The sequence below is a fragment of the Aspergillus sydowii genome (assembly GCF_001890705.1).
Source record: "Aspergillus sydowii CBS 593.65 unplaced genomic scaffold ASPSYscaffold_5, whole genome shotgun sequence".
NCBI classification, from domain to species: Eukaryota; Fungi; Ascomycota; class Eurotiomycetes; order Eurotiales; family Aspergillaceae; genus Aspergillus; species Aspergillus sydowii.
In genome coordinates this window covers 464,111-489,827 of record NW_024467863.1, presented here as the reverse complement: position 1 = coordinate 489,827, position 25,717 = coordinate 464,111, and the positions used below count along the sequence as shown (strand labels likewise).

Genomic DNA, 25,717 nt, shown 5'->3' with positions numbered 1-25,717 from the left:
GTCTGGCGCGGTGTGTGCCTCCTCGCTGAACATGTGCATCCATGCACCGACAGTCTCTTCGGCATTGCATGGGCGGATGTGTCGAACGCGCCATGGTGTGCCTCACTACATCATGACAGCGGACTCTCCAAAGGCTATCATCATCGGTGCCGGTCCAGGTGACATTTCCCCGGCGTACGTACCATCTGAGACATGAGCTGGGATTTGGTGACTCTGTCGTAATTACTCCGAATTCCAGGGTATGTTTCGCGCGGCGGACGGAGCAGCTCTATGACGAACTGGATGGCGTGGGAGGAACATGGAGATCAACCACTTATCCTGGGAGAAAGACAAAAGACACCATGCTAAACGTTTGCAGTGGTTGTGATCTCGCTTCCCACCTATACAGGATCCTTCTTCAGCTTCAACCTCAACCCTAACTGGTCGAAAGAGCTCTGCGAACAACACAGCCCGAAATCCTGCAATGCAAGCACACCCCTTTCCACAATTCATCCTGAGCACCGCACCGCTCCGCTACCAAGAACAAAGACATGGAGTATACAGTCGACAAATTCGACCTCCACCGGCACGTCACGTCATAACTTCGGTCGAGTGCACAGGCGCCGAGTGGCTCGCCTATGATGAGAAATGCGCGCTCAGCAAGAGCAAAGCACAATGCAAACAAAATCGTTCCATTAGAAGGAAAAAACAACGATCATAAATATCTAAAGAACAGCAGCAGCAACACCCATCACCACAGCCGCAATCCCAGCAGCAAACGACATCCCAGCCTCGTGTCCGATCGCCCCATTCCCAGGACCATCCGTCTCTTCAGCACCAGCACCCTCAGTAGGCGTGCTGGTAGGCGGACTCGTCGGCGCAGCAGAGGATGAAGTCCAGGTGGTACCAGAGGAACTAGCAGAGGTAGAAGAAGCAGAAGAAGAAGTATCACTAGACAACCCCGTCTCTGTCGCAGTGATGGTCACCGCGTACGAGTGGACAGGGTAGGTTGTTGTACCGGACCACCCACCGTCGTCGACATGGAGAGAGCAAGTCGCGGTTTTGTCGCCGTGGTCGCACGCAATAGTCACGTTGCTTTGATGGAATGGGAAGTTAGCCGGTTGGTTTCATTAGTAGTTAGGAGTTAGTGGGTGAGGGTGGACTTGCTGGTTCGCGCCGTTTTCGAGTATGCTCATTGTGGACGGTGCGTGGACTACAGTGACGCTGTCGCCGGTTGGAAGTTCGCAGGACTTGACGGAGTCTGCGCAGGCGAGGGCGTATGTGGTTGTGTCGGATTGCTGCTGGTGTTAGTGGTTGGTATAGGGTGGATATAGGGCAGAGACGCACTGATCCAAGGACTCTTCCGGCCAAGGGCTGGCCGTCTTCGTTGTCTGGGAGGAACAAGGTCACTACATTGTCTGCTGCCAGGGCACTGGCGCAGAGAGCGAGGCCAAGAAGAAGCCTGTTGGAGTGCATAGTTGTAGTGTTGTGTTTGGTTGATTACGGTGAGAAGATGAAAATCATAACTGGGTTTGACCGTTTATAAGTCCTGCTGCAGACTAGTGACAACTGACAGTGCTATCACAACTCCACATGGGCCTGGAATCCTCAATTGAGCCAATCACCCATGCCTTTATTCTTTGGGGGTTACAGATGCCTGGTGACCCACATAGCTCATTGATGGTCCGAGTTACCGCTGAGATAGCGCTGGGGCCAAAAGACCTGCCCAGGCTGCGCAGCGCTTAACAAGGGCCTTATATGCACTGGTAGTCTAAATGTCTAAGGCAGGGTGTAACCCCCGTCAATAATCAAGTCCGCCCCCGTCATATAGCAGCATGCGTCGCTCGCCAGGAAAACATAGGCCTGTAAAACAAATAGTTAGCCAGTATCTCAGTGTCGATCCAGTACAGGCAACAAACCCCTTTCAGCTCAGCGGGATCGCAGATTCTCCGGCCAGGAATCATCGATAACCACTTGTCAAACAGCTCTTTCGGCTGCTGCGTGAGCACTACGCTGGTTAGCCGCTATCCCAAATTCCTGTCACATACATACTCTCCGTCATGATAAACCCAGGCGAGACGCAGTTCACACGAGCAAAGTCCGCCCATTCCACCGCCAGACTCTTCGCCAGATGCACCGCCGCAGCCTTGGACGCATTATACGCCACCTGGGTCTGCGGGATATTCACCAGCGTAGCACTAACCGACGCAGTGATAATCAAATTCCCCTTGCCCTTCTCTTTAAATATCTTCCCGGCAGCCTGCGCAGTCCACATCACCCCGTCGTAGTTCACCGCATTATCCCTCCTCCACGTCTCCTCCGTGTACTCCAGGTTCGGGCAGTTGGTGCAGACACCCGCGTTCGCAACGACAACGTCCAGACTACCCCCAAAGTCCTGCAGGGGCTTGGTTCAGAGTTGCTGCGATGGTGCTGCGCGTCGTGACGTCTGATTTGTAGGCTTGGACGCGGACCCCGTTGGCGGCGGCAATCGCAGCGGCGGACTCGTGGGCTGATGCATTGCTGCTGTAGATAAGCGCAACGTCTGCGCCGGCTTCCGCGAGGCCACGGACTATCTCGAGTCCAATGCCCTTGGCACCACCGGTTACGGCGGCGACTTTGCCTTTGAGTGAGAACTGGGAGAGGACGTTGCGGTTTACGTCGGGGGGCTGGTAGAGAGGCATGACTGTGTAATACCGATGATGGACTTGGATAGTGAGCTGGAGATATGATTCTAGAATGTGTGATATTGTGATATTGGGCAGTATTTAAGACACTCACCCCGCACTGCTCGCTGCCCCCCCCCCACACCGCGTGGATTGCCGCTTTGGGAATGTGCCCTACTAGCCCTATACAGCAATTCTCGCGACGTGCAGGTCTTCTGTGTTTCTATGCACAGTGAAGAGGGCGTGAGTTGATAAAGGCAGTGTATGCGTCAGGACTGTCGGCATATAAATGCAAATAGAAAGACGGCCTAATACCGCCAGTGGTTTTTATGGTCGACTGGTATGTCGATAAGGACTTTGTAGGAGCGCTAGTATTTATATATATAAATATATATATATGACATCCCGCTGATAGCGCTCTCAAAGCGCAAGGTCACTGAATACCAGCATTAAAGGGATAGATAGCTAAACGAACTGAATAGCAATCTTGCCGCTGTATGAAAGACGGGTCGGGTAAACCCTGCGTCCAGGCCAATGTTTTGCTAGATAAAGAGGCGGGGGAGAGTCTGCTGATGACCAGAATTCTCTATATAAACATTGCGGTTATAATCCGGGAAAGTCTTCGGTATGCGATGTCGACGAGCCTTGATGATTGAATACAGCAAATTGAAAGAATGATGTTGGTTTATGTAGATACTTCAGCGTCTTCCGTCTCTCCCTCTACGTCGATAATAAGGAATTTGTATACGAGGGAATACCTATCTCCTGGCTGCAACATGGATATCTTACCTATATCCATCACTCCCGTTTACATTGTTATCAAAGCTACTACCACAGATTCAAGCCCTGGACTGACCCTGAAGTCTACTTGGCATACAGCCACCCTATTTTCAACTTAGCGTGGGTTACCGGATGTGCGCGCGGGGTCGCTACTTGCTTCCCGCGGCTGTACCTGACGTTCCTGCCATACTATCCAGCTTCAAGATCAAGGCTGGTAAGAAGATTAACGCGGATCCGCTGACTGGGACTGCAGATTTGACGAGCTTGGTCAGTATACTCAGTATATTGAGGGGGTAAAGTTAGGCTTGTGCCCAGGGGGGAAACCGTCTGAACGATCTGCAGAGGGGAAGAGGTTTAATTGCCTGACTGTTTAATGAAGAATATGTAGTATGATGAAAGAGGGGTTCGTAGTGGTTTTTTTTATTGTTTTGATTTTATACTTGTTTAGTGTGAACTGTGAAGAGTTCGTTAGTCGGGCTATGGTAGACAGCCAGGAATGGCCTCTTGTTTCATGACCAATTTTTGCTGCATCGACACATTACCCCGTAGTTACTGGTTTCATCACGGTAGATAGGAGGCCAGTGCTGGTCCAATATTTCGGCAGTCCGGGGAGTCTGCTGGTTACGGAATATGCAGGTCTGTCTGTGCGTGACAGCGGGACTATCACAGACACACGCGATGGCAGGCCTGCACAGTTTCACGCTCTCAGATGACTCTTGAGTCCTGAGACTGCTGTTTCTGAATTGCACATCAGTTTCAGACTTTCACCGTCTCCATGACACACGCGAGTCAGAGTCAGAGCCAGAGCCAGCCAGCGAGTCGGTGGGGCGCTGTCTAGCGTGGACTGTGGTACTGTGCGCGGTTCATGCAGGGAGCAGTTCGAGCACCGGCAAGTTACCGTAACGCTCCTGCAGTCGAAATTTTCGGCCTTAATGGAGACACTCTGGCTAGGCAGACTGGCTAGCGGACTCCGCTGCGACAGTGTCATTCGGCCAGAACTGCCCGCGCATGAATCGTAGCAGGATCGCGAGCCATAATCTGCTTAGAGTTTGCTTACAGTGGGTCGTGGCTCCGGCAATTTCAGCTGGCCACACTGCCTACTCTGAGTCTTGAATCTCGAGGAATGCACTGTCTGGCCATAACCGAGGCTTCTGAGCCATTGCCATCGTATCGTTGTATGGCATTGTCATGCAGTTCCTTGAATATGAGGGCATGTCCGCCCAGGTCAAGGCACGAAGACAATACTCAACGTTCATCGGGCAGATTGGCCAGGATCTGCCGTTGCCCAATTGCATTGGATTGTAAATCTAAAATGGATCCTGCTCGTGCTCAGGAACTGGATCCCAGATCGGAGATCTACTCGGACTGGAGTCTACGGAGGAGGGCCACTGCCAGGGCCTCCACGTTGTCTAGCCCCGTTGGGTTGGTTTCAGTTGCCCTACTTAGTGCCTTGACGCCCGCTGACTGCTGTCGTTTGAGTCTGACTGTCTCCCTTTTTTTTTTTTTTTTCCCTCGCTCTTGCGAATCGTTGTGAAAGAGATGCCTCCTCCGGCAGAGGACGCCATCCGTGCTGTTTCAGTGCTGGCCACGCAGCTCGGCAACCAGATCTCGGTGCTGATGCTGAATTATATCAGCACTGCCAAAGATCTGCCCAGCGAGTTCCGCGCGCTCTCGCACACTTTCCTCGACACCTGCCGCACGCTATGGGCGATTGAAACGGGCGTCAGCGAGCTGGCGGCCGCCAACCGCGCTCTGCCAGAGGTCATCATCAACGAAGTCGAGAAGAAATTCGCCGCTGCGTACGCCGACTTCCAGTCGCTCGAGAAGCTCATTGGGAAGCTCAACCACTACGAGCACCGCGGGACGTGGGGGAAGCTGCAGCGCGGTCTGCACCGGCCAAACCAGGAGCTGCACCGCATCCACGAATCGCTTCGAAAGACCAACGAGGCTCTCCAGATCAGCGGCATGGCTTTCCACTGGACCCTGTCCCAGGGAGGCGTTCACTCGGAGGAGTCGTTTGGTGGCGGCTATGCCAGCCTGGCTGCTGCGCTCGACCGCATCGGCAAAGGCCGGTCAGACCTGACGGTCGACAGGGCGAATACCGTGAACACCGTGAACACCCCTGATCCTGATCGTTCCCAGGCTTCTGGAAACTCGCTGCGGTCGTCGTCGCCTTCTGTACCCCCAAAGGACGCTGCTCCCTCTGCCCCGAGTCGACACGGTCAGAACCCATCCATTGAGCAGAAGCAGAACCCTCCGGACGATGTCGAGACGATTGCCGACGACATGTCTTCGATTCTGTCGCTGAACGGCTTCCTTGTCTCCCAGCCTGATCGCGAGCCCATACGAACCTCTTCTCTCCCCCAGCGCGGGCCTCCGCCGGCCAGACTGGGTCCAACAACGGCGTCAATCGCGGAGGTATACAGCAGGCATAGTAGCGAGGTCCCTAGCCAGGCCAGTCGGTCGTTCGCCAAACCGCAGCCTGATACGCCTGGGCGCTATTTGAATGTGGCCGTGAGCCAGCAGAACACGGAGAGTATGCGCCACCTGCTCGCCCAGGGCGCAGACCCGAACCAGCAGACGAGCAGTGGCACGACACTCCTGATCCAGGCAATCCGCGAGCGCACCCCAGCCACCGTCCTGAACATCCTGCTGGGCGGCGGAGCTGACGCAAACCGTAAAGACAACTACGGCAAGACGGCGCTGTGCGAGGCAGTGCAGAGCAACCAGCCCGACAGCGTGGCAGCCCTGCTCGACCACGGGGCCAACCCTAACTTGCCGGGCCCCGAGCACGCCCTCTGGCCTGCAGTCTATCGCCCGGACTGTCTGCGCATCCTGCTCGCACGCGGCGCAGACATCACCAAGACGCCCGGTCTCATGGAGCAGGCCACCAGCGTCAACAGCATCGACGCCGTCCGCGTCTTGTTACAGGCTGGCACCGACCCAAACTGCAAGAAAGACGGCATCTACACGCCCCTGTGCTCCGCCATCCGCGACGACCGCGCAGACATCATCTCCATCCTGCTCGCCCACAAGGCAGACCCAAACCTCAGGGCCTCCGAATACCCGGCCTGGAAATGCATCACCCACAACCGCCTGCACTTCCTGCCTGACCTCCTCGCCGCCGGCGCAGACCTGCACAATCCCCCCGGAATCGCCGAATGCGCCGTCTCCCACAACAACCTCCCAGCCCTCACCTGGCTTCTTCAAACCGGCGGCGTCAATCCAAACGACCGCACAAATAACACGGGCCATACCGCCCTCACAACAGCCCTCCGCGATAACCGCCTGGAGATGCTACAGTTCCTCCTCTCGCACGGCGCAGACCCGAATCTCCGCGGCCAGGACTGGCCCATCTACATGGCCACCAAGTCACCGTCTCTCCTCAAGCTCCTACTACCAAAAGTCACGAATCTCGCCTCGCATAAGGGCGTCGTCGAGCGCGCCGTGCAGGCAAATCAACTCGACAGCGTCAAACTCCTGCTCGACGCGGGTGCCTCCGCGGAGTGGAAAAACGGCGGCGTCTTCTCCCCTCTCACTACGGCGCTACGAGAGAAACATCACGATATCGTCCGTTTCCTACTCGAGCCAGACGATAGCCAGAACGGTAGCAACAGCGACAGCAACAACAAGGACGGTAGTAACGAGTGCAGGTGCAGGGCAGACCCCAACGCCCCCGGCGAACACCTCCCGCTCGTCAAAGCAATCCGACGATGCGACGACGGCGATTTCTCCATGGTCTCGCTACTTCTGAGGAAAGGCGCAGACCCGAATAAATGCTACCGCGGCTGGAACGCGCTCATGCAGGCGGTTGAGAATCGGGATCTGGCCCTGCTGAAGTTGTTGGTTGAGGAAGGGCCGCCGGTGGATTTCGAACAGAAGGATGAGACGGGGAGGACGGTGTTGGATATGGTTGAGGGGGAGGATTGGGGGGAGGGGAGGGAGGTTCTTCTCCTGGCTGGACGGGGTTGATTGATGAACGGACTATGTTATATGTTACATGCTATATGGACTAATTGGGTTCAACTGCTGGCGGTTGATATCCTTCCTTTCTTTCTTTGTTTCCTTGTTGTTTCCTTTGTTTGTATACTTTCCTTGATGGAGAGGTTAATTTTCTTAATGTTTATGTCAATGCATCTATGATGGTATCGTTGTATATGAGTTGGTTCATGAAGTGCGAGTACCCTCTTAGAATAAGAGTATAAGAGAACACTGTATTCAATAGAATACCTCGTTAATAGGCATTTCAAGTACTACTTGTGGTGACGCAAAAAAATGTTATAGTTACTTATTTGTAGTTGGTTAAAATGGATATCCTGTACCATCCATGTAGTACAAAGGGGTCGTCCGGCCTGTGGGTCTACTGGGATGGTACGGGCCGTTCATCAGCATTCTTGTATCTATCTAGAAATGACGGGGGGCTTAAAGTTTCAAGTCTTTATTTATCGAGATATAGCACTGTGGTAGGAAATCAGATGGTCTATTCAATTATTCTATTTTACAGAACCTGATCTATAGTACAATCATCTAATTCAACCAACCACTTGGACCACCCCAGGTCCCCTTGACCATAGACTTAAAGTACACCCAAGGGAAAAAGTCTTTCTTGAGATGATAGAAAGCCCTGCGCGGCGTTGCCTGATCCAGTCCCAACCACCTGAACGTCTCCTTCGGCACGCCGCCATACTTGAACTCCGCAAGAAGAACCCTCCCATACTCCGTCGTCAACGGACACGAAGTATACCCATCATACGTAGAGGCCGGCTTCTTCCCCTCCATAGCAGACAAAAGATTCCCCACCAGCACAGGCGCCTGCGATGTAATCGCCGCCGCAGTCTTCGAAGTCGGCAGGCTAGACGCATCACCCGCAGACCACACATTCTCATACTTGACATGCCTGGTCGTGTCGGGGTTAACATCCACAAACCCAGCCTCATTCGCAAGCGCACTCTCCCTGATAAACCCATGAGGTCCCATTTTGGGAACTGCATGCAAGAGGTCAAACCGTTTCGTCACAGAAGACGACTCGGCCCCAGCAACTGCAAACGTCGCCTTATCCCCATCAACAGAGACAAGATCATGCTGGAACAGTCCCTCCACTCCGCGCTCGCGTCGGATCTCATCCAGTTTGGCGCTGTACTTTGGCACCCCGAACATGACGGGGAGACCCGTGGCGAACTCGATCTTGATCGGCGATTGCTCGTCGCCGTACTTGTATAGTCCTGCTTTCCGCCAGTAATCTGACGCCAACCACATGATCTTCTGAGGTGCGCCAGCGCATTTAATCACGCCTGACGGCTGCGTAAACAGGGCTGTCCCCTGACGAAGATTCTCAATATTGCGGAAAACCTTATCGCAAGTATCGAAGCCATAAATCGACGAGACGGGTGCATGGGGGTCCGCAAGAGCTTCGGGGAGCCCCCTGATAGCACCGTAGTCAATCTTAATCCCCGGCGCAACAACAAGCTGGGTATAGTCTAGTTTATCCCCATTATCCAGGGTAACCTGGTTCTGGTCTGGTGTGAAAGCTGCAACGCCCTGGTTGTAGAATTTCAGTTTCGGGTCAATCAGCTCGTTCATTTCCCGGCGGAGGGAGTTCTTTTCTTTAACACCGCCACCAACTAAGGTCCATCCTGGTTGGTAGTGGTGCCAGGTCGCTGGGTCGACAATGGCGATGTCTTGTGCTGTGAAGCGGCCTGAGCGGAGGAGTTGGTGGCTTATGGATAGGCCGGCTGAGCCGCCGCCGATGACGACGATTTTGTGCGAGCGTGATGAAGGTGCTGATGGGCTTGTTGATGCTAGCCGTTTTGTAGTTGGGAATAGTGTTGTAAAAGTCGTGAAGGGCCTGGTGGCGCACTTGGCGGAGATCATTATCAATGAAATAGTATAACAGACAATACTATAGAAAAGGATAGAGAGGAAATGAGATTCAACAAGCAGACTCTTTATAATAGCAAGGCAGTTAAGTACTTTGATGTTTATGATCTCACTCGGCGTTTGTTCAATCGGCGACCAGCATAACATCATGCCACATCACTAATCTACATACATACAACTATCAAGTCATATCACACCCTCCCACTTCAGCGGCAAATGTAAAAGCCGATACCCCGAATCCCCTTTCTCCGGCAACCGTCCAGCCCGAATATTCACCTGCAGCGCCGGATGAAGCAGCTTGGGCTCGGCCATAGCCGCGTCCCTCTCGCCTCGCATTCTCACATACTCCGCTAACGCCGTCCCGTCCATCAGGTGTTTATTGTGCTGTCTGTGCTCGCGCACATGCATATACGGACTCGGACCCGCGCGGTCTTGCGGGGGATAGTCGTGTCCTGTCCAGACCTTGACGCTGTCTTCTAAGTTTAATAGTTTGCGTCCGGAGTGGAACATATCGCTTGCGCTTCCTCCCGGGAAGTCGCATCTTGCTGTTCCGATGTCTGCGTGGAAGACGGAGTCGCCGCAGAAGACGTTTTCTATAGTACATTATTAGCGGGCTGTACTGCAAGTAAGAGAATTAGTAACTTAAGGCAGGTATCTGCTTACCTCCAATACGGTATCCAACATGGTCCGGTGTATGTCCTGGAAGATGCAGAACGGATGCATCAAGCTCTCCAATCTTAAACCCCTCGTCATCGTCAAAGTACCTCCCAAATATACCCCTGTACTCGGCCTCGGGAACCCCATAGCGCGCGCCAAACAAGTTCTGGACTTGCTCGATGCGTTTCCCAATACCGATCGCGGGTTGGAATCCTTGAATCTGGGAAAGTTGACCCTGTAAATACGAAGCGGCTGTGATATGGTCTGCATGGATGTGCGTTTCGAGGATCATGGCGATCTTGTAGCCTTTCTCTTTGACTGTCTTGAGGATCCCGTCTGCACTGTTCGTCGTGATGGTTTGGGTTGCGCGGTCGTAGTCAAGGACCGGGTCGATTATGACTCCTTCTGAGGATGAGGGGTCAACGACGATGTATTGCCATGTTGAAGTGTTTGGTTCGAAGAGGGCGTGGATTGTTGGTTCCTTTGGGTTTGTGCTCTGGACGAAGTGTCTTTCCTGGCTTGCGGAGGTCATGGTGGTTTGTGTTGAGAGTGCACGGGGTGATTGGATTGTTGTTGTTGGTTTTTGTTTTTGACTGATGTAGTTATTTTTTCTAGCAAAAGGTCGTTTGATATAAGACGAATGGACCTGCCGTGAATGGTCGGAGACTTTATATAGAGGCAATGCATGTCCCCGACACCGTGGAACGGGGACTTGGATGGTCTTCGGCGAGGTCAAGCAGTGGCCGACTCTACTCGTGCGAGAAAACATATTCGGATTGTTACAATGCAACTTTATGCTCAGTAGTCAAGAGTATGGATCTATAGTCCGTCTGTCAAATAGTCTTATAATATGACGTCCGATGGAACGGCGATTGAAGCAGTCGGCGACCCGATGAACCACGAGTCCAAGTCAAGTCCCCGAGGACGCCGAGCGGGATGCCGATATTGAAGCCCTGGTCGCCGTGTATTTATGTCGGTCTCTTGTCGCCGATTGTTCGGAATAGACGCCATGTTGTCGCCCCCGGTCGATCTATGTATTCCTGCCGGCAGGCTTATATCGACGTATCAAGAACTAATCAGATTCATTTTCCAATTTTTACTGCCATTGAAGACCAGTTCATCACTGCATACTTATCACTGCATACTGTTAATGGGCGGGATGGTAAGTTCTGCATCGCGATGTGATATCGAATACCGGCAGGTCAGCTGAAGGTGAAGCTGTGACCCCAGTACCAGTGTTTTGCCTTTTGTCTATCTCCGTTCTAGAGCCTCTAGTATGAGTGTAAATTAAAGGCGACACCCGTGGTTCGTAGAAACTGTCAGGTCTCGCCACCAGACCATTTACCATTCCTATTACCAGTCCATGGCGTCATACTCGCACTCAACACCAAACCAACATATCCCAAGCCAAAATACCCCGTCACAACTCCAGTATTCCAGCACACTTCTACCCACCACCAGTAAAGTATCGATCGCAATGTCCATCTACGAAAACATCGCCGCAACAAGAAACCGGCACAGCCAAATCCTCTCCTCCCTGGCAGCCGTAGACCGCGCCCCCGAAGCCCTAAAATCACAGGACGTCTATCTCACATCCCTGCGCGACGAGCTCAACGCAACAAACCGCGACCTGGGCGAAATCCAAAAACGTACACAGGCCGAGCGCGAAAAGCACGCGAGCTACAGGGACAGTACGATCCGGCGGCTGATGTACCGCGCGACCGGGAAACGGGCGGACTTTGAAGAGCGCGCCGATAGGGAGATGAGGGAGTATTATAGTGCGCTGGAGCGGGAGAATGAGATGCAGGCGCAGAAGGACATGTTGGGGACGGAGATTGGCGAGGCTGAGAGTCGGAAGAAGGAGCTGCAGCGGGCGTGTAATGAGCGTGCGGCGCTGAGTGATGAGCTTGAAGCCATGTATAGGAGTTTATTCGAGGGTCCGACGGAGGAGTTCCCCGAGGAGGATGCGCAGGAGCAGGTTACGAAGACGGCGCAGAGACGGTACGGCGAGTTGAGTGAGCGGCTGGACAATATCAACCGGGCGGCGCAGTGTCTGGCCAAGGCGCAACTGACGATTAAGCAAGCGCTGCTGAATCTGTTCGAGGCTGTGCGGCAGTGCGAGAGGGATATCTGGGGGTTTGGTGGTCTTCTTGCCGATATGGGACAGCAGAATTGTCTCTCGCGCGCGCAGCAGAAGGTCAGCCAGACGCAGATGCTGGTGAACCAGGCGATGAGGCTTGATCGCCATGTGCAGCCGCTGCCGGCGATGAATATAGTGCAGCATGACATGATAAGTGGCCTTATCTTTGACAATGCTTTTTATAATATCAACTTTCTGAAGAGAGTGCAGCAGTCATTCAACGAGGTGAAACTGGCCGAGCACGCCCTGGGGGTCCAATTGCGACGCACCAAGTCTCGCGCAGCAGATATGCAGGAGGACGTTGGCGAAGCCACAGTCACTCTCGACAGTGCGCAAAGGGAGCTTCGCAGGCTCAGAGAACAGGCCTTTATGCAGGCTGCTGAGCCACCGCCGCCGTATTCAGAAAAGACGTTCGAGTCGGAGTCCGCTGGAGGGCTGGAAACGCCGTCCGGGCTGTGATGGAACTGTTTCTCCTGGTTTTGTCAGATAATTAAGCTGTTAGCATCACTGCCATAACTCTGCCGTAACTCGGCTATAACTATGCCCTAACGAGAAGCATAACGTTATGCCACAAGATATAACCGGCCACTTTACCAACATTCAACAATCAACAATCAAACAATTTAACAACATCAACCTACACCATACCACTATTTCAAAATGCAATCCCTCCTCGCAACCTCCCGCATGGCCGTCGGGCTCGGCTTCCTCACCGTACCAAACCACCTCTCCACCCTCTTCGTCCTACCATTCAGCGCAGACGCCTCAATCGGATGCCGAATGGCAGGGTCTCGCGATCTTGTCCTCGGTGCTCTGCTGTATACCTGCTGTTCGGGATCAACAACAACGACAACATCTGGTGGTGCTGCAGTCGGGAAGGATAAGAAGAAGAGTAGTGGGACTGATATACAGCGCGCGCTACTTGCTGGGATAGTGGTCGATGCATTGGATGTTTTGGCTTGTCTGTGGTGTTATTGCGATGGGAGTCTGCCGCTTACGCCGGCGTTGTTGCTGGGTGGTGGTGCGGCGGTTTTGTGTGATATTGGGGGGTATTGTTTGTACGTGCAGTTGAAGGAGAGTTGTTGAAATGGTTATATAATTGTCTCGAGACAGCTCGTCTAGTCTATTCTATTCTATATTGTATAGTACGTGTATCTCGTCTATGGCAAACTCAAAAACGCCAGGAAAATCCCATAAGTAGACTGCAACAGTTTCATATCTTCATCAGTATATGTCCCATTAAACACCGGATCAGGAGTCATGGTATCCTGGTCAATACGGCCATCAAACACCAACTGACTCACATCATGGACCTCCTCAGCGACAGGCAACTCCCCATCAAGCAGATAGTCCCGGATTGCCTGTACCAGACCCAACGACGCAAGACTCATACTCGTATGCCCGGGTCCACGTCTCATAACAAGCCGTGAAGACTCCCCCAGCCAGCCATGTAGTTTCCTCGCAGACGTCACAGGCGTACTGGGATCATGCAGCGCATTCACAATCAAAACCGGCGTATCTTGCATAGCGAGTAATTTATCCGTCTGTCCACTCTTCAACAACTCAGCACCGAGATTCGATACCCTGGCCCTTTTATCTGGAAAATTCCGACAAAAAGACAGCGTCGCCAGATCGGCATTCAGCCAGGGCGTTTTCTCCGCAAGTGAGATATCAAGAACCAGCTTCGCCACTTCGGAGACCGTCGTGCGGTTCGTCGGTGCATTGTCGATACATTGCAGCGGCCACCCTGCTAAAGACCCTGTATCTGGTGAGGAATAATTCGTTCCAGACCCGGAGCCGACTCCGTCTGTGAGAAGGTCGGCAAGGGGTCCTGCGTCGCCGGTCTCCAGCGCGCTGACGGCAGATGCGACGGCCGGCCAGGTAGTCGGGAGTTTGATGAACGAGTACATGAAGAAAGAGAATATGCTGACGTCGATCGAGAACGAGCCGTCGGGGACTTCGATGGGGGATTCATATAGAGAGGCCTGCAAGGTCGCGAGACGCGTTGTAATGTCCAATGTACTATTCGTGGTTCCCTCTGGTCTACTCAAAGCGCATCCATCCGGCCCAGCATCATTGCAGAATGCAACCAGATCGTCGATTGCATCGCGAACGAAGAGTTCGTCATTGGGGAGCTGACTGGCGTATGTCTTTGCGTTTGCCTCGGGGTCGAATACCCCGTCGAAGACGAACCTCCCAACGCGGTCGGGGAAAGTCTGGATGAATTCCGCGCCAAAGATCGTCCCGTATGAGAAGCCCCAGTAGTTCAGTGTTGCGTTTTCCTTCCCCTCCAGGGCGTCGGCGATGGCGGCCATGTCTCGCGCGACGTAGGACGCGCTGGAGGTGTACAGTGCTGTGGAGTTATGCTCGGCACATGCACTTGCAAGAGTCCCGATCTGGGCATCGTAGTCCTGGATTGCGGAGTAGAATTCAGGCATGTAGCTCTGATTCGTGAATTGGGTGTATTCGATGCTTGCGGCACCGGCGATGGAGTCGGAGGCTTCGGTCTCTTCGCCGGCTGTGTCGAAGCATTGTAGCAGAGGTCTTGCAGAGCCTACGCCGCGTGGGTCCCAGGAGACGATGTCGTAGAATCCGCCTGTGATGTTGGAGATTCCCTCGCCGGCGCCGTTGACGAGGAAGTCGATGCCGGAGGAGCCTGGACCGCCGGGGTTTGTGAGGAGATGGCCCTTGCGCTGGGATGCTGGGACCGTGGCGTTGAACCGGGCGAGGGGGATATGTGCGAGATGGCCATTGTCAGGGTCGGCGTACTCGAGGGGAACGGTGAGGGTTGTGCAATCGAGGGTTGGGTCGGATGGACACGGTGACCAGTACAGTGCTGCAAGGGCAGGGACAGCTTGCAAGAGCTGGGTCGACCACTGCAGGGCCATCTTGATCACGGATACATCTCAGGCTGGAGAAGGTCGGCTGTCACTCTTTAAACGTGAATGTCAGAAAAAAGTGGCCAGTCCACTCGGGAATCAAGCTGAAAAATGTGCCGGGTGGAAACAGGAGAGGCATTTGGCGCTTGGCAGGAAGATCAGACATTGTTCAGGTTAGTTACAAGAGCTGCAAGATTGATAAGATGCATCTCAGTCCTCCACTGAGTGGACTGGGCCTGGCGTCACCGTGAACTGTGGGCCTGATATCAGCCTGTGACTCGTCCAGTTAGGGCTTCGCGTGGGGTTGTTTTCGCGTTCTCTGCTGCATCAGGGCAATAAATACGATGATCAGGCACGAACTCCGATTGCATACTCCGGTCTGTCAAAAACCATCCAATGACATTCGTCGGAATGTCAATGTGTCCCACGCCGAGGGCCACTTTTCCTTTTCCCCTCTGCAAGGGATGGCGCGGGTGCTGTTTCAGGCCAGAACTGGCAGACTAAAGTGCTATCGCTGTTAACATCGTCAGCACTGTGCAGTATCTCCGGGCCTTTTCGGCACAGCATCTCCACCGTATGTACTTGACATCCACTCTGAAACGCCATTCCTCAGTAGAGTCGTGTGTCAATACCGGACCTGAATACGGTCGGTCCAAAATCGTTCAACACAACTGTCCTCTCATCGAGGAGTTAACAGGGGGTTGTACTCCGTAGTAAGATAAGTAGGGCTCAGGAGCCTTGAATTTACTAGTTTACGGGGCTCAACATGGTGCCCTGCAAAGTTATGAGCCATAGACATGACCGATTACAAAGTAGAGAATGCAGTTAAACGAAACGAATTCTGAACACTAATGCAAGAATGACTACTACTATCTGTCTATCCATAGCACGCTTCGACGAATGTGACGGAAAAATTACCAGCATTAGCAATGTAAGAAGCTGGACCATTGTCTCGCAGCCTATTCCTGGCCACACAGGCGAACATCTTTCAGCCCGGTTATGAGTTCAATGTCCGCCAGAAGATCCCTGGTTGCAGTGAAGTATCCCTCATCTTCAAGGCCAGTGCCTCCAAAGATCATACCAAGGACATTGCCGGCGAGATCAAACACAAACGAACCAGAATCACCCTCTGCAGCGATGGATTTCGTTTTAGGTACCACAACCGTATGCTCCCAGGTCTCAAAGTCGACCTTTTGCCCGTTTATGGTCTTGGTGGCAAGATGGCAGGCCTTCAAGCCGCCGTATTTCCCAGTTTTATAACCAGTTTCCCGGCCAATTATCAGCAACTTCTGTTCCAGGTCCGGGGTGCCGATCTCGACTGCCCAGAGCTTTTTGATGTTCATTGCGTTTCCCACGGAAGGTAGCTAATTATCATGGATTAGAACCGATCACGTAGTCCGTAGTCTATGAAGAACTTACGATCACCGCATTTTTTCCTGCGCACCGTGGTAGGATGGGCTGAACAAGGGCCCAATCCCTGGTGGACAGCTGCGAGGGAATCTCGGTAGACTGCACTTCGCGTTTTCCAGAGGCGGCGAAGACATTTCCTAGGTGGTGGGCATTTGAATTAAGCAAGTCTCTCATCTGGTGCTCCTCACTCTCCAGAGCTGCAATAGCCTCCGAGGTATCTTTCCAGAAGCTTTCCATATACGGTAAGATAAACTCATTTTGCTGCTTTAACGCCTCGACATGACGGTAATCCTCAATGGACTTCTTCTCTTCAATCTCAGCGGTAATCGCCTTGATTCCTGTAGTCATGTCGCGATAACTGGGGGAGTCCATTAGGAGCAGACGGTCTCTGCGCGCGTCGCTTTGACCGACACCGCGGTGTTTCCACTCCCGGATTACTAGGTAACTTATGTTAGTCTCGTGAATCGGCGAGTACTCGCATTTCGGAGGCTAAGATACCTTTCAGATCCCCCTCCGAGAGCCCCTGTTCCCTGGGGAAGCAGCAGTGTGAACATGTCAGGGCGAGTGGAAACCACTTCCCTGATGTTGGACCCCTGACTTCAACCCATCCGCCGAGGGTGCCATTACTGTCATGGATGGTGCGAGGGCTTATACTAGTTGCTGGTCTCGGGCCTGGAAGACAATCGTTTGGCCTAGACCCCATGTCTTTGTCGTCGGGATACCCATCTCTAATGATTTCGTTATCTTTCCTGATAGTGACAGCAACGCCATTAAGGCGATGCCTATCCAGGATAGACACAATTTCTTCTCTAACGACCTTCCAGTCTCTTTTCACATTCTTGTCGACACCCAGGAGAACTGTCGGCGGGCACTTGAGTCGGTCGTCATCACATCCAATACGGAAACAACTGATGGTAAAGACCCCCGTGCGGTCTATTCCATGGGCGATATCTGTGGCCACCTGCGTCCAAACGGGGAAGATAGCATCTGTGGCTAGGCAGGGGTGAATGCTGGGACGTTCGAAAAACTTCGGGTCAGTTATTTCTACGTTAAGCCCTTGCAGACCTTGACCACAAAGGTGGTCCGATAACTTCCTGGCAAGGTTGATCCAGCTGCCAGTGGACTGGTCCCGTCGCGCCACAACCAGCAAGGTGAATATAGGGTCAGCGGCTGCCTCGTAGACGGAGCGTCTCCCGCAGAAGCTTAGGGAGTCGTGGTGCACGTTCTCCCGTCGGCAAATGTCTGCAAGCTGGGTGTTCAGCACGTACGAGCCATATCCCTTGAATAGGTCATGGTCTTTGTAAGTATGTGGAAGCGTCACAGTCGTCTCACAGGGAGACTCCGGGAGCTGGGGCCCGCCTGCCCGCAAGTCGCTTTCCTCGAACCCGTCCGGTTCGGGGCGCGGGGTCTCGTCGCTTGACGAGCCATTTGACCTTCTGATGCGACCTAGGAATAGAGTCGGTGGGCGAGTACGGATTCCTGGTGACGCGTACGAGAGTTCGGCCGGTAGGACTGGGGCGATCAGAGGATTTTCAACAATGGCGGCCATGGTTGGAGTTGTTTTAGGTGGAAAGGAGGAAGAACGAGTATATAAGGCTTTTCTGGTGGGTGACTGCGTTGGTGAAAACCTTCAGACCTGCGATTGGTGCTATTTCTACAATCAAAAAGTGAATAGGATAGTTCTCCTGTAAAGTAAAATCACGTCCGTTCCTAGTGTACAGAAGGCGGACGGACCAATGAGTTAGGGCTATGGATGGACTGATTCAACTATAACTTTCAACATTCAAACATTCGATATTTGTGAGTCACTCGCCGACAATAGCCAATTGTCTCCTAATACCTTCCAGCTGTAGCCTTGCTATTGCTAACAATAGGACAATGCTAGTTTATTCGACATAAATGAATAGAACTTCATCAGTCCCCGTGATATGACTGCGGATTCTTCACCTCAACCCAGCCGGCCAGCTTTTCCTCGCTATGGGCCCCATGTTTACTGTAAAGACCCAGATTTGTCCCAGGCCTTGGATCTGCGTGGAAATCTGCTGTCATCCCACCAGGGTCATCGCCTCTTGCAATCTTGTTGTCCTTTCTTATCGTCACAACAACAGAATCGAGACCATGGCAGTGAAGGACAGAAATAACAGTCTCCCTTACATCCTGCCAGTCTCTTTTGGAATTCCGGTCAACTCCTATAAGAACCGTCGGCGGACACTTGAGTCTCTCCCATTTATTCCCACCGTTACGAAAGCATCCGATGGTGAATACACCGGTGCGGTCAATCTTATGAAGTTGGCGACTTAAAGACCGTGGTCGAAGTGTGTGGGTAGTTGAGGATCATGAAATTTTCAGCAAGAAGCTCGAATAAATAGAATAATAAAGTTCGCCAAAAGTGTGTTCCTAGGGTGCAAGGGGTACGGTGAGTTAGGCTAGGATGGACTGATACCAAATTATCCAACTTTAAAGCATCTTGACTTTTATATTTGTGAGTCACCCGATAATACGCTCCAGATAGTTCAGCCAGTTCTCTCCTAGTACCTTTCGCATCTTCTCCTCTGGCCACCCTGCGCGAGCCATGGCCTTTGCCAACTCTGCGCGGTCCTTCAACTGCCCCAGTGGCTTGACCACCGTCTGGCTCCCCCATGGCGTCAATCTCCTGGCATACCCCTTGTCCAGGTTACACCAGGCCATGAACTCACTGGGCCTCGCATGACCCTCGCTCGCATCAGACCCAACACCAACCAAATCCTCCCCGACAAGGTCAATCACATAGTCCAGCGCAGCAACATAGTCGTCAATCGTCGACTCATTCCCCTTCTCCATATGCGGTCCAAACTGGCTAATCCCCACAAACCCGCCCTTCTCGCCAAGTAATTTCAGCAGCTCATCATCCTTATTCCTCGGATGCGCCTTCAATCCTCCAGGCAGCACATGGCTGAAACACGGCGGCTTCTCTCTACTCGCATACTCAATCACATCGCGAGTCGTCACCGGCCCAACATGGCTCAAATCAAGCACAATCCCCAACCTCCCCATCTCATCCACAACCTGCCTCCCGAACCCCGTCAGCCCACTATCCCGCAGCTCCGTATACCCAGCGCCGCTATAATTCTGCGTATTATACGTAAGCTGCATCATGCGCACGCCCAGGTCCCGAAACACACGCAGGTAATCAATCTGGTCCTCGATGCCCGCTGTATTCTGCCAACTAAGCAGGACGGCTGTTTTCCCGTCCCGTTTGGCAGCGCGGATATCTGAGACACTGTGTGCTTGTGTTATGAGCGAGCTGTGTGTCTCGAACCATTTCTTCCATTGGATGATGTTTGCGATGGAGGCGCGGAACCCTTCCCAGATTCCGCATGTGCAGGAGACGCCTGTGATGCCGCCGATGTGCCAGGCTTGGAAGATCTCTGGTGACCAGTTGGCGATGTTGAGGCCGTCGAAGTGGATGGCGGATTTGTAGATTTGGATGGCTTCGGGTTCGGCGACCATACTGTATATAATATCGATAAGTTAAGAGGATGGTTGGAAGGGGGGAAAGGGAATGATTTATGGAGTCAGCGAGACTCATTCACCGGGGGCTGTCCGATCCAGATTTCCTATTTGGGTAGATACGATATGGCGTGCTGGACCCAGAAACGAATTGGAGATGTCTGCATGTCTGCATGTCTGCATGTTCGAGACTTGCAGCTACTCAGAGACACTGCCTTAGCTATCCAAGTTACGGTAACCAGTAGCTAATTTATCATAAATTCGCGCTCTCACTATCAAAACGAACCCCCAGTTCCTCCAGCGTAGTACCGGTAACATCTCCTTTCCACGCCCGCCATTCTCGAGCCCTTCCTTCCTCGTCGCTCCCATACTAACTTCGTAGAGCGAGTTGATATACTCCGCATCAAGCGGGAACGCAAGACTATTATTAGTTCCCCCTCCGCAATCCACTGCCCCCTCATCTCATTATAAGACGGGAGAGATAGAGATATCCTCCCCGCAAAAACCCTTGCAACCCACGCACACTGCGCCGGACTAAACGGGAACGGGACGATGCGCTGCGGCGTCCCGATAAACACTATTATGGGCTCGGGGGTGTAGAATACATGATTAAACAGATGATGCGGTCTGGATCTATCTTCTGTGGTAACTGGTGGGTTAAGTGAGGCCAGGAAGGGCGTGGAGAAGGGGTATCCCGTGCAGAAGATTACATCGCCGATGTCGTTTTCGGCGTGGTTGTTTAAGAAGGAGATGGTTTTGGTTTGGGGGTTGAGAGTGGTTATTCCTGGGATGAGCTTGGATGTTGGTACTGATGTGCTGCTGATGCTGGTTTTGTGAGAAGAGGGTGTTTTGATACTGGGCTGATTTATGCTGCGATTACAATCCCTGAGGTAGTGTGGTTGATGATAATAACTTTCTATATAACTTCAGTGTTGTACTTTGCTAGATGGGATATATATACCTTGTTGGCAAAAGGCTTTGCACGTCGATATACATACACCGTCGAACTGCGCAGTGGAGACTTTGTCAGATATAATGTCGCGCCACGTTACAGTCCATTCGGCCTTTGAGCTTCTCCTCGACAAGCATATATCCAGAATCTGCGAGTGAAATTGGGGATATTTGTTTCCAGCGAGTCGTATACCGGAGATGCAAATGTTCCATCCACCGCCACTTGAGCTTTCTTCTGGCTTGGTGTCGCATGTCCTCATCGCCGGTATAGTTCCAGATACCGCCAGACTGGTCGCGTTGTTCGAATACTGTGATTGTCTTGAATTTCTGCTCGGCTACCATATATCTGTATTTGATTTGTCAGTTGTGTAGACTCAGGGTTGATGAGAAGCAATGCCTGCTTTGCAGCAGCCAGACCGTCATACGGCACATTGGATGGTGTTGGAGACCAGCTAACCCTATCTTGTATAGCTAAACGCTGACGCCATCGCCGCCTGAATTGCATTCTGCAGACTTTGCTTGAAATAGTAAAAACGGACGGAGCTTCCCCGGTCAGCCCTTCAGGCCGTTTACCGAAGTGTATCAGCCGTTTATCAGAGTGCAGTTAGTCGACTTGTGGAGGCCATGGTGTGCTCGTGCGAGTCATTCATACAAGCCAACCAACCCATATATATAGAATTGAGCCCGAGACTTCATAAATTTTCTCACGGATTCATCGTATTCATTCAGAATGACAAGTCTCTCCAATAATAAAATCGACACCGAAGTCGAAGGGCATGAAATCGACCAGTCGCAGGAACCGCAGACCCGACGAATGCGCCTCAAGGCTGCGGTCTGGGATACATGGGACAAGTCCCCAGAAGAACGCCGTCTCGTGCAAAAAGTAGACTGGTGGCTGTTAAGTTATGCTTGCATTGCATATTTCATCAAAGCCCTCGACCAGGGTAATGTACGTCTATAAAGCGCCCCGTTGATCCTTTTCTATAATGCTAAAAGAACAGACAGACATCGAACGCCTACGTCTCTGGCATGAAAGAGGCCCTCGACCTCAAGGGCAACGACCTCAACTACCTAACCACCTACTGGAACATCGGGTACATCCTGGGCCAGATCCCCTCGCAGCTAGTCCTCACCAAAATCCGGCCCTCCATCTGGCTCCCAGCCCTCGAACTCCTCTGGAGCTGTCTGGTGATGGCCCTCGCAGCCGCCCGAAACGTGCAAACAATCTTCGCCCTGCGTTTCTTCATCGGTCTCTTCGAGGCCTCCGCTTACCCCGGTATCATCACCCTGCTGGGGAGCTGGTATACCCCGGCTGAACTCGGCAAACGAGCCGCCATCTTCCAGGCCTCGTCGAGCGCCGCGAATATGTTCTCGGGGTATCTCCAGGCAGCGCTGTACTCCGGGATGAATGGTCGCGCGGGCCTCGCGGCGTGGCAGTGGCTGTTTATCTTCGATGGGATACTGGGGGTCCCCATCTCGCTGTATGGATTCTGGGCGATTCCCGATTCGCCGGGTGACTCGCGGAATCATCACTGGTTGAGTGAAGATGAGAGGGAGCGGGCGGCGCAGCGGATGAGGGATGTTGGGAGAGCGCCGGCGAAGAAGAACCTTACCCTTACCCTGCGCACGGTGCTTGATGTCTTCCGGTCGTGGCCGGTTTGGCTGTTCTCGACTGTGTTCATTGCGCATGTTCTTGGGCTGCGCGTCTATTCTTATTTCAATGTCTGGTTGAAATCGACGGGCCAGTATACGACGGAACAGGTCAATGTTATCCCGTCGGCTGGGTATGGGCTGCAGATTATTTGCACGTTGATGTATGCTTGGACGAGTGACTACATCCAGTCCCGGTGGCCGGTTATTGTGTTTGCTTGTGTCCCTGGTATAATCGGCACGGTTATACTGAGTATCTGGCCGGAACAGAACACCGGTGCTATGATGGCTGGGTGGTTACTGACATATGCCGAGACTGGGGCTGGGATCCTGTTTACCTCGTGGGTGAGCGAGACCTGTGGCTTTTCGGCGGAGCATCGCGTGATTGTCATTGGGGTCATGGAGGCTGTGGCGTTTACGTTTAATGCGTGGGTGCCCCTGTTGGTTTATAATACTGCAGAAGGCCCGCATTTCAGGATTGGGTATCAGATGGCAGCAATGTTTTTTGCGGTCGAGTTGGTCTTGACGGTGGGGATTGCGGTAGTCGAGAGGAGATGGCCCGCTTGGAGGGTTGATAAAGGACACAGTGAGGATGTTTGATGCAACTGTCAAAGTCCACGCTTAAAATACATCTCTTAATCACAACGACAAACCACTGCCAGTAAGATAAACACCACCTCGTCCAATTCGCAAAGAACTTGTCAGATGCATGACGTCTACTCGGTCCTCGGATCATTTCCAAACCCAAATAAATTGGATAAGTCGTGTATGCGGGGGGGCCATCTGCCACCTGTGGACATGTTTCATCCTGAGACCAGTTCTTCACGCTGGGCGTCTTGGCAGCATTTCCTCACAGGACGGACCCTGAGACAATTGGGAGGCGGAAATTGAAGGATTGGCCTGCTCAGACGCGGTCATTCCTCAGGATTGGTCTTGGGGCTCGTATTCATGGCAGCCAAAGTATGTACGGGCCGGCTTTGGTGAACCAGGGATCAGAGACGTCACAGGGATGGGATGCTTATAACAGTACTCTTCCCCACTGATTCATTCTTCTTCTATCTCGTCATTATCTATCTATCTATCTATCTATTTATATTGAATTTACTATTATACAAAATGAAGATCGCCCTCCTCTTCACGACCCTAATCGTCTCCGCGACAGCCGCAACATACCAGGCCGTCAGCGCCCCTCCCTGCAAGGAATATGTACGTACACCCTCCTCCACCTCTAGGAAAATCACATTATCGTATAATTGCATATCCCATGGTCTAACCATCTATCCTGCCACCAGGAAGTCTATCAAAAGTGCGGGTCCGCGTGCCACCCCACCTGCGAGACGGTCGGGAGTGAGCCGACTGTCTGCACGCTGCAGTGTGTGGGTGGGTGTTTTTGTCAGGAAGGCCTGTTTAGGACGGCGGTATGTTCATTTTTTCTCTTGTCTTGTCTTCTCTTCTCTTCGCTTTTTTTTTTTTTATTTATTGTCTGCGATCGTGGATGGGAAAGGCTTACAGGTGCGTTGTAGAGCGGCGGGTGCGTCCCGAAGGCGAAGTGCAATAGCAACTCCTGTCCTCCCGCTTGAACTGGGCGGATTGTCTGGTATCTACGGAGTATAATTAGTTGAAGTGGTTGGTGGGCTCGGACAGGCTAGGGTTATAAAAGTTTTTAGTAATGAATCAAAGAGCTTGAGTGCAATGTTGTACTCTAAAAGTATACAATTATTTCTGTAAAGATAGCAGTGGAAATCCAAGTAAATATCCATTTACTCCGGAGTACTATTAGACAGACTGTCTTGTTCGTCATAGATGAGGCTGTCATTATGCGCCCGTTCCGAGGTACGTCGGTATCTGAGGGCCGATACTGCATTGCCGAGATCGGCACGAGATTCACGACATATCACTTTTGAGATTCAGTGACAAGCTGGCTTGACATTCAAGCAGCTGCAGGCTGAACGGGAGGACAATACGGCCGACAGGAAAGCCAAGCAGGTAACCATTTGCAGAGTCGCTTCAGCTGATGGATGCCAAGACGGCGAAATTGGACAATGCTGTGTACTTGCGAATAAGGCTCCAAGGTGATGAGATATATATTTATTTCAGACTTGATATGCAGCTTGAAAATACCTTCCAAATCCCAGCTCCAGGCGCAGACGATCGGAATGCAAGTCTACGCAGCCAGTGACCTGGTGATCGCTGGTGATCGACAAATCTGGGCAACTGCGCCTCAGAACTTTGAAGCCCTGCGTGCCACAGGTATCTGCAAGGGGTCTGTAATCTGTCTGCCTGTCGTGGACCACCACTGCCAAGGGGTCAATCTGCTATATATAGGGAACAACATGATCAACGTGGCTGTGACCTCGCATGTCTCTTGATGGCATGACGTGGACGTCTGGTTTTCAACTTGATATGTCCACGCAGTGACTACAGACAACTCATCATGTTTGACAAGCCTCTGTGTCCAACAAGTAAGGAGCACTCCACCACCTGACGGGATATCAATTTTGTCCGGTTTTTGCCGTTCTTAATCTACTTGGTGATGCGCTCAACAGTGTCAAGTCAGTGCCGACTGAGCCGGATTGACAGGGGTCACAGCGAGCTGTCCTAAATGAGGGCAAATCAAAACAAGTCAACATCACATGTGCACGGCGGACATGCCGGTCCAGAATGCATGACTCTCCAGGTTTCAACAAGCCTGTCGCGATTTCAATTAGTCAAGTAAACGAGGTCAACCCGTGGGATCAAGATTTGAAACACGGGCGCTACTGTCCAGAAGCACCGAAGAACAAAAGCCTGTGCAGTCGATCATGAGTGCCAAGTGGGGGCAGGCACGCCATGCCACTGAAGGTAAGAGGTATCTCGAGGAAGATGCACGTTTTGGCTTAGCGTCGGCGTGTCTGACCACCATCCACCCTGCATCACGAGTCACGACTCACGAGTCGTTACCAACCTGGCACAAAGCGTAGCAGCCAAGTCTAGCCAAGTCGATGTAAGCACACCGAAGCATTGCGAAGCTTTGAGGCGCGTCTCCAAGACGACTCGCTCGAGGCTTGTCTGACTGGTTCCAAGTAAACCGCCATCACGTTCCCTGATACTGGAGATCGACTGGGCATGTAATATAAAACCCTTGCGGATAGAGTTCCTGGTGGGCCCCACCAACTGTTCGATCGCTCCACTCGCGAGTCGAGCGACATTATGATGAAGCAGCTAGGTGGAGCTAGAGAAGTATATGTCGGACGCTGCCTGGC

The 25,717-nt window shown here is 52.5% G+C and overlaps 12 protein-coding genes across 12 annotated transcripts; 5 read left to right on the top strand and 7 right to left on the bottom strand.

Moving 5' to 3' along the window:
• Positions 1–569: 569 nt before the first annotated feature.
• Positions 570–1,491, bottom strand: ASPSYDRAFT_44939 (uncharacterized protein). Its single transcript, XM_040846938.1, has 3 exons — positions 1,327–1,491; positions 1,147–1,277; positions 570–1,074 (listed from the first exon to the last, which is right to left on the bottom strand). The coding sequence occupies exons 1-3, from the start codon at positions 1,453–1,455 to the stop codon at positions 705–707; spliced, it is 630 nt and encodes a 209-aa protein (XP_040702372.1). The 5' UTR covers positions 1,456–1,491; the 3' UTR covers positions 570–704.
• A 267-nt stretch (positions 1,492–1,758) lies between these two features.
• Positions 1,759–2,660, bottom strand: ASPSYDRAFT_57844 (uncharacterized protein; the record flags this gene model as incomplete). Its single annotated transcript, XM_040849437.1, has 4 exons — positions 1,759–1,842; positions 1,899–1,987; positions 2,032–2,374; positions 2,424–2,660. The coding sequence occupies 4 exons, from the start codon at positions 2,658–2,660 to the stop codon at positions 1,759–1,761; spliced, it is 753 nt and encodes a 250-aa protein (XP_040702371.1).
• A 2,255-nt stretch (positions 2,661–4,915) lies between these two features.
• On the top strand, positions 4,916–7,689 carry ASPSYDRAFT_44937 (ankyrin repeat domain-containing protein). Its single transcript, XM_040846937.1, has one exon. It carries the CDS (start codon positions 4,962–4,964, stop codon positions 7,392–7,394), a length of 2,433 nt encoding a protein of 810 aa, XP_040702370.1. The 5' UTR covers positions 4,916–4,961; the 3' UTR covers positions 7,395–7,689.
• A 260-nt stretch (positions 7,690–7,949) lies between these two features.
• Positions 7,950–9,293, bottom strand: ASPSYDRAFT_150918 (FAD/NAD(P)-binding oxidoreductase; the record flags this gene model as incomplete). Its single annotated transcript, XM_040842054.1, has 1 exon — positions 7,950–9,293. One exon carries the CDS (start codon positions 9,291–9,293, stop codon positions 7,950–7,952), a length of 1,344 nt encoding a protein of 447 aa, XP_040702369.1.
• A 192-nt stretch (positions 9,294–9,485) lies between these two features.
• ASPSYDRAFT_150633 (MBL fold metallo-hydrolase) lies at positions 9,486–10,488 on the bottom strand (the record flags this gene model as incomplete). Its single annotated transcript, XM_040842024.1, has 2 exons — positions 9,486–9,892; positions 9,963–10,488. The coding sequence occupies 2 exons, from the start codon at positions 10,486–10,488 to the stop codon at positions 9,486–9,488; spliced, it is 933 nt and encodes a 310-aa protein (XP_040702368.1).
• A 945-nt stretch (positions 10,489–11,433) lies between these two features.
• Positions 11,434–12,555, top strand: ASPSYDRAFT_31225 (uncharacterized protein; the record flags this gene model as incomplete). The annotated part of the gene is made up of 1 exon (XM_040844850.1): positions 11,434–12,555. The coding sequence occupies one exon, from the start codon at positions 11,434–11,436 to the stop codon at positions 12,553–12,555; it is 1,122 nt and encodes a 373-aa protein (XP_040702367.1).
• Positions 12,556–12,655: 100 nt separating this feature from the next.
• On the top strand, positions 12,656–13,219 carry ASPSYDRAFT_956365 (uncharacterized protein). The gene has a single exon (XM_040853142.1). The coding sequence runs from the start codon at positions 12,757–12,759 to the stop codon at positions 13,180–13,182; it is 426 nt and encodes a 141-aa protein (XP_040702366.1). The 5' UTR covers positions 12,656–12,756; the 3' UTR covers positions 13,183–13,219.
• Positions 13,200–15,055, bottom strand: ASPSYDRAFT_44934 (uncharacterized protein). Its single transcript, XM_040846936.1, has one exon. It carries the CDS (start codon positions 14,982–14,984, stop codon positions 13,257–13,259), a length of 1,728 nt encoding a protein of 575 aa, XP_040702365.1. The 5' UTR covers positions 14,985–15,055; the 3' UTR covers positions 13,200–13,256.
• An 879-nt stretch (positions 15,056–15,934) lies between these two features.
• ASPSYDRAFT_89298 (uncharacterized protein) lies at positions 15,935–17,934 on the bottom strand (the record flags this gene model as incomplete). The annotated part of the gene is made up of 3 exons (XM_040852144.1): positions 15,935–16,339; positions 16,395–16,822; positions 16,884–17,934. The coding sequence occupies 3 exons, from the start codon at positions 17,932–17,934 to the stop codon at positions 15,935–15,937; spliced, it is 1,884 nt and encodes a 627-aa protein (XP_040702364.1).
• Positions 17,935–18,872: 938 nt separating this feature from the next.
• ASPSYDRAFT_68404 (uncharacterized protein) lies at positions 18,873–19,874 on the bottom strand (the record flags this gene model as incomplete). The annotated part of the gene is made up of 1 exon (XM_040850432.1): positions 18,873–19,874. The coding sequence occupies one exon, from the start codon at positions 19,872–19,874 to the stop codon at positions 18,873–18,875; it is 1,002 nt and encodes a 333-aa protein (XP_040702363.1).
• A 1,883-nt stretch (positions 19,875–21,757) lies between these two features.
• Positions 21,758–23,026, top strand: ASPSYDRAFT_44933 (uncharacterized protein). Its single transcript, XM_040846935.1, has 2 exons — positions 21,758–22,755; positions 22,814–23,026. The coding sequence occupies exons 1-2, from the start codon at positions 21,855–21,857 to the stop codon at positions 22,822–22,824; spliced, it is 912 nt and encodes a 303-aa protein (XP_040702362.1). The 5' UTR covers positions 21,758–21,854; the 3' UTR covers positions 22,825–23,026.
• A 592-nt stretch (positions 23,027–23,618) lies between these two features.
• ASPSYDRAFT_105401 (trypsin inhibitor-like cysteine-rich domain-containing protein) lies at positions 23,619–23,902 on the top strand (the record flags this gene model as incomplete). The annotated part of the gene is made up of 2 exons (XM_040839840.1): positions 23,619–23,681; positions 23,768–23,902. Coding segments are annotated over 2 exons (198 nt in total), but the record flags the coding sequence as incomplete, so codon positions are not given.
• Between the last annotated feature and the right edge of the window lie 1,815 nt (positions 23,903–25,717).